The following is a 6,898-nucleotide window of genomic DNA, read 5'->3' on the forward strand; positions in this document are numbered from 1 at the left end:
TATTCGTCTAAGATACTCTCTACACATGGAGATGAGGGATTTAACAAATGTTCACATCCAATGATACTAGCTGTAATATTAATCCAACCATTGTAGGCCTCTACATTACCTGTTCGTCACCAATGAACTGTTGCCCCTTTGTGGTGTGTTACGTCCATGGTGCATGGGCCACATTTTAACCTAGAGATACAGTGTTACAACACAAGATGGCAGCCGGCTCATACTAAGGATCAAGCTAATTGTGCTTGTACTGTTAATCATTGCTACTGAGGCTGACCATGCCATTGAGATTCAAGCCATCAAAATAATTGTATTCAAGAGATTTTGTTTAACCAGTACATATTAGAACCATTGCTTGTTTGTCATACTCCTTCTGTTATTTTCTATTGGCACTAGAATACTTCAATGTCAGTTCAATTAATTTGATATGCCAGATATAGTCAGCAAATGTATGCTCCCTCTCAGCCTCTTTCCCAAAGGTTGAATGAATAAAAAGCAACAACACACCTAGACTTACTTTCCACTGGTCTAAATGATTACAGTAACCTGTACAGAAAAAGCTGTGGGTTGTCTAACGCAGTACAATATCGTATGCTATTGTCAATAGACTTCCATGTGCCAGCAATCTTCCCTGAGGTCTAAGATCAAGTGTGTGATTACAAGCATAAATATAGTACAGGCATCATCTTGGAGTTTGCAAGCACAGTACGTGGCTTTTCAAAGAACTACAGAACAGCTAAGGAACTACAGACTACAGAACAACTAAAGAACTACATAACAACTAAAGAACTACAGAACTACAGACCAACTAAAGAACTACAGAACAACTAAATAACTACAGAACAACTAAAGAACTACATAAAAACTAAAGAACTACAGAACAACTAAATAACTACAAAACAACTAAAGAACTACAGAACAAGTAAAGAACTAGAGAACAACTAAATAACTACAGAACAACTAAATAACTACAGAACAACTAAAGAACTACATGGCAACTAAAGAACTACAGAACAACTAAAGAACTACAGAACAACTAAAGAACTACATAACATCTAAAGAACTACTAATGCCCAAAGAGCTATCCCAGAAATAGACAATAACACTGGGTGTAATGCCTCAAAGTAGTGTTGAGAAAGATTACAGTACACAATGCTCTAACTACTGGAAGTGCCTTTAGTTAAATTAATGAATATTGAATGAAGAGGGGTGGTGCCACTCCTCTGCTGAGCCCGTTAGCCAATCATTTAGGCCCTTTGCCATCATCCTCTGTGTCCACTCCTCAGAGCCAAATGTCCCCCAGAGAACTCCAGAGAACTCCAGTCAGCTCCAGACAGCTCCAGTCAGCTCCAGACAGCTCCAGACAGCTCCAGTCAGCTCCAGTCAGCTCCAAACAGCTCCAGACAGCTCCAGACAGCTCCAGACAGCTCCAGTCAGCTCCAGTCAGCTCCAGTCAGCTTCAGACAGCTCCAGACAGCTCCAGTCAGCTCCAGTCAGCTCCAGTCAGCTCCAGACAGCTCCAGACAGCTCCAGTCAGCTGCAGACAGCTCCATACAGCTCCAGACAGCTCCAGTCAGCTCCAGACAGCTCCAGACAGCTCCAGTCAGCTCCAGACAGCTCCAGACAGCTCCAGACAGCTCCAGTCAGCCCCAGTCAGCTCCAGACAGCTCCAGACAGCTCCAGACAGCTCCAGTCAGCTCCAGACAGCTCCAGACAGCTCCAGAGAACTCCAGTCAGCTCCAGTCAGCTCCAGACAGCTCCAGAGAACTCCAGAGAACTCCAGTCAGCTCCAGACAGCTCCAGTCAGCTCCAGACAGCTCCAGACAGCTCCAGTCAGCTCCAGACAGCTCCAGTCAGCTCCAGACAGCTCCAGACAGCTCCAGTCAGCTCCAGACAGCTCCAGTCAGCTCCAGACAGCTCCAGAGAACTCCAGAGAACTCCAGTCAGCTCCAGTCAGCTCCAGACAGCTCCAGACAGCTCCAGTCAGCTCCAGACAGCTCCAGACAGCTCCAGTCAGCTCCAGACAGCTCCAGACAGCTCCAGACAGGAGGCTCCAGGTACTGGGATTACACTCTTATACTGGTAACAGGTGGACAGTGGTGGAAAAAGTACCTAATTGTAATACTTGAATAAAAGTAAAGATACCTTCATAGAAAATGACTCAAGTAAAAGTGAAAGTCACCCAGTAAAATACTACTTGAGTAAAAGTCTAAAAGTGTTTGGTTTTAAATGTACTTAAGTATCAAAAGTAAAAGTATGAATAATTTCACATTCCTTATATTAAGAAAACCAGACGGCACTATTTTCATATTTTTTACAGATAGCTAGAGGCACACTCCAACACTCAGACATAATTTACAAGCTCACACAGCACACCTTGTCCCCAGGCTAATTGCTACCAGATAGCAATAGCTTGACAGAGAGATTCAGCTGATGGATGAGACTACAATATTGAGACTACAAGATACTCTTTTAGCCAGCTGGCTGTTTTATCATACTTCAGGATCTCCAAACTAGTGTCAAGGTCTACAACTGAGCAGTGCTGCTGGCAGTGGGTGATTTAAAAAAAAAATATATATACATTCTGTCACGTAAAGAGCACATCTCAAGAAGTTAAATAAAAAACATGTAAGTGCATGATAAGTACTAAATAAAGTTACAGGGTTGACCGTAACAGGGTTGACAATTTCATTTTCAATTAGCCATAAATCCCCTTGTGACAGCAGGAATGGAAGCCTGTGTGCAACAGGCAAGCTTCACAAAATAAAATGCATTTTTTATTTTTTAGCCTGTGTATTTATGGGTAACAGGCTTGACGTGTTATGCTCGACCCCGTCAGTTTTTCACCACAAAACGCCAGAAAATTGCCAAAAAGCGTAGAACCAGCTCACCTGCTTTAAACTATGATTTGACTATTAGATGCTCAATGTTTCTTTTGAATAATAATTTTAAAAAGGAATATGGTTTTAACATTTTAAAATGAGAGTAATCCCGTGTGGCTCAGTTGGTAGAGCATGGCACTTGCAATGCCAGGGTTCTGGGTTTGATGGGGACCAGAACAAAAATGTATGCGCTCATTACTGCAAGTTGCTCTGGATAAGAGCGTCTGCTAAATGACTAAAATGTAAAAATGAGATTTAAGTTCACGTATCACACTCTTTGGTGTTCCCCATAGGAGAACCCTTTTTGGTTCCAGATAAAACCCTTTTGGTTACATGTAGAACCATTTTGGGTTCTGTGTAGAACCCTCTGTGGATAGGATTCTACATGGAACCCAAAACAGTTCTACTTGGAACCAAAAGTGTTCTACCTTGAACCAACAAGGGTTCTTCAAATGGTTCTCCTATGGGGACAGCCGATAGCACCTTTTTTTCTAAGAGTGCGGGGTTGACTTTAAAATGAAGGACATGTTGTTTTTTACTTTAAAATGAATCACTAATCACATGAAATAAATAATAATAATCTTCAGAAATAACTTTGTCAAAGCAACAAAACAACTAGGGCTTTACAATCCTAGTGAAATCTTAAACTTGGATTAGGTGGTTTAAAATCTTTCTGTAAGTCTCAGAAATGAACATGTCAATAGGCAGAATTTTGGCACTTACAAGTCTTTATTTTGGCATAAAAGACCTGATTTATTGTATTCTCTGTTTGGTCTATATTAAAGAGAACTTAAATGAATATAACAGCTTTTAAAATTCTGTTTGGTGCAAAATGTCTACTTAAAATACCAAGGATGATGCAGTGGAACGACACTAGTATTCCATCATCAGCATAGTAATGATTTATGTGCTGGAACACAACAACTAATGCTCATTACTGCTGGGTATGTTTTCTCTAATCTTGCTGGTCCTCTGTGTTTGTAGAATACATTTTCCCATTGTAAGTGTGTGTGTGTTTGTGTGTGTGTGTTTGTGTGTGTGTTTCTTCACAGTTACATAAAGCCCTAATTGTTTTTACGGGAGGCATGGGCGGGTTCAGAGGTGAAGCCAGATTACAGTCGGAATTTCACCTACCGGATTAACCCGCGATTTAATCACCTTATTTACTTACAAGAAGTGAAAATAATCAGTAAGCTTGTCTGTGTTTGTGTATATAAAGGACCCCAAACACAAGAGACTCCACAACCTAACGGACAACCGCAAAACAGAGATCACTGAATTCTACTTGCTGCTCATCTTTACAAAGAAAGGTAAGGTCCAGCCACTTGGTAAAGAGGATCCGTGGATATAATATAACTTGATTATCTTACTGAAAACATAAATATTGTTCTTGAATAAGGTAGGAATTGTTTTTTGGAAGATACTAGTTAGCTAAGAATGAGTTGTGCTTTTGTATATATGTGCATGCGAAATACGGGATTGGACAGCTCATTTCTACCTCAGGACCCTATGAACATGTAACCGAATGGCCATCGTACCTAAAAAAAAATTTTTTATGTAATTTTACTACAACTACTATAGTGTGTTTACTAATTTAATTTGAGGCGCTCTCTCCTGATCTAGTGTCTGTCTTGTCTAGTGTGGTCAGTTCATCCCCTGTCTCTCTCTCTCTCTCTCTCTCTCTCTCTCTCTCTCTCTCTCTCTCTCTCTCTCTCTCTCTCTCTCTCTCTCTCTCTCTCTCTCTCTCTCTCTCTCTCTCTCTCTCTCTCTCTCTCTCTCTCTCTCTCTCTCTCTCTCTCTCTCTCTCTCTCTCTCTCTCTCTCTCTCTCTCTCTCTCTCTTTCTCTCTTTCTCTCTCTGCTGTGCAGCATGGGATCCTCAAAGCTGGCTCTCCTCATGGTCCTGATGGCCTGCGTGGAACACACCTGGTCTGCCTCCTGCGTGGTCGACAGCTTCACAGTCAAGGAGGACTTTGAACCGAAGAGGGTGAGCTTTGCTACAGTACATGCATTATGGTCACATCCCTAGACAGACAAAAACAAGCAAATGATGTCAGTTCTCAACATGATTGGATAAACATGGCTATACGAGAATGTGTAATGTAAATGCAGATGAGATTATTACAATGATCTACTGATTAAGTCTTAAATCTCCGTATATACATTTAGTGCTCTGGATTTCCATCCTCATCTCCATCACTGTCTACGGTGTGTGTGAGCATCTCTCACCTTTCTAGTTTTGTTCTGTTTCTCTCTGTGGCAGTATGCAGGGAAGTGGTATGCCCTTCAGAAGAAGGACCCTGAGGGACTATTCCTCCAGGACAACATCTCCGCTGAGTACACCATCGATGATGACGGCACTATGACCGCCTCCTCCAAGGGACGTGTCACTCTCTTCGGGTGAGTAGATCTACATCAACTTGGAAAAACTAGCATATAAAGCATAGAGGCTAAACTAATTGTCTAATTGTACGGAAGAATGTGGTTTGATATCCGAACATTAATCTAAACAATTAGTCTGTTAGACCACAAGATTTTGTGGACAGGAAATATAGACAACAGTTTACAGTGTATGTTATGGATCGCAATAATGTAGAGTTTGTATTTGACCTCCGGTTCTGATTTGCGAGAGCTAATATGAGTTTGAGTTTGTTCTGGATTGTGTACTGATGAGTGTGTGTTGTTGTGATGACAGGTTCTGGGTTGTGTGTGCTGACATGGCTGCCCAGTACAGTGTGCCTAACCCCACCACCCCTGGCAAGATGTTTATGAACTACCAGGGGCTGGCCAGCTACCTGTCCAGTGGAGGTGACAACTACTGGGTGATTGACACCGACTATGACAACTATGCCATCACCTATGCCTGCCGTACCCTGAAGGAGGATGGAAGCTGCGAGGATGGTTACTCCCTGATCTTCTCCCGTAACCCACGTGGCCTACCCCCAGCCATCCAGCGCATTGTCCGTGGGAAACAGGAGGAGATCTGCATGGCTGGCCAGTTTGAGCCTGTCCTGCAGTCCGGTGAGTTGGACACAGCATGGAATTTTTTTTGATCCCATCTGGATAATTGCAATGAACATGAAGCACAGCATCCTGATTAATGAATGGAAGATAAGAGGGAGCTTAGAGTTGTAGTTAAAATATAATAAAAAAATATTCACAATCTTAGGAAGATAACTTATTCATGCTCCCTAACTTATTTTTCTCTTTCATCTACAGGTGCTTGCTAAGTTGGCAGCACACCCTGTGCTCAATTCCTTAAACATGCTGGCATGAGAAGAGGCGTCCAGGGCCGATGGATGCATCCATAGCAGCGCTGTAGAAATGAATAGACCGTGTTGCGAGGCGGGAGGGAAGAAGCCCACCTCTGCCACCCATTGTCTCAAGGGAAGGGTTGCTCAATTAGGTTGGTGTGTTCTGTCAAGTCAAGTGCGTGTGTTAAAATGTATCTTCTTTTTTTTCAACAAATCTCTGAGTTGCATCCATGTTTGATCAAGACTGCATTTAAGCAAAAAGGCCTGAGTGGGTGTGGTATATGGCCAATATACCATGGCTAAGGGCTGTTCTTACACACGACGCAATGCGGAGTGCCTTGATACAGACCTTAGCCATGGTAAATGGCCATATATCACAAACCCCCGAGGAGCCTTATTGCTTTTATGAACTGGTTACCAATGTAATTAGAGCAGTAAAAATAAATGCTTTGTCATACCCTTGGTATCTGGTCTGATATGCTATGGCTTTCAGCCAATCAGCATTAAAGGCTCAAACCACCCAGTTTATAAAGAGCAATACCTGAGGTACATTTGAGACCAACACTGAGACAGAGCACCACAACAAACCTCAAAGTTACCCTGAACAAAAATATAAATGCAACACTCAACAATTTCAAAGAATTTACTGAGTTACAGTTCATATTAGGAAATCTGTCAATTTAAATAAATTCATTAGGCCCTAATCTATGGATTTCACATGACTGGGAATACAGATATGCATCTTTTGGTCACAGATACTTTAA

At 42.0% G+C, this 6,898-nt stretch overlaps 1 protein-coding gene across 1 annotated transcript; it reads left to right on the forward strand.

The window, feature by feature from the left end:
* The first annotated feature begins 4,140 nt into the window (after positions 1-4,140).
* Positions 4,141-6,592, forward strand: rbp4l (retinol binding protein 4, like). The gene is made up of 5 exons (NM_001141608.1): positions 4,141-4,192; positions 4,750-4,867; positions 5,144-5,280; positions 5,576-5,901; positions 6,100-6,592. Exons 2-5 carry the CDS (start codon positions 4,751-4,753, stop codon positions 6,108-6,110), a joined length of 591 nt encoding a protein of 196 aa, NP_001135080.1. The 5' UTR covers positions 4,141-4,192; position 4,750; the 3' UTR covers positions 6,111-6,592.
* The last annotated feature ends 306 nt before the right edge of the window (positions 6,593-6,898 follow it).

The sequence above is a fragment of the Salmo salar genome, chromosome ssa13, assembly GCF_905237065.1.
Source record: "Salmo salar chromosome ssa13, Ssal_v3.1, whole genome shotgun sequence".
NCBI lineage: Eukaryota > Metazoa > Chordata > Actinopteri > Salmoniformes > Salmonidae > Salmo > Salmo salar.

Bases quoted from the DNA above. Each gene is read 5' to 3' on its own strand.
- rbp4l (NM_001141608.1), top strand. From the start codon at position 4,751: ATGGGATCCTCAAAGCTGGCTCTCCTCATGGTCCTGATGGCCTGCGTG. The intron at 4,868-5,143 runs GTGAGCTTTGCT...TCTCTGTGGCAG, and splicing joins AGGACTTTGAACCGAAGAGG to TATGCAGGGAAGTGGTATGC. The intron at 5,281-5,575 runs GTGAGTAGATCT...TTGTGATGACAG, and splicing joins GGACGTGTCACTCTCTTCGG to GTTCTGGGTTGTGTGTGCTG.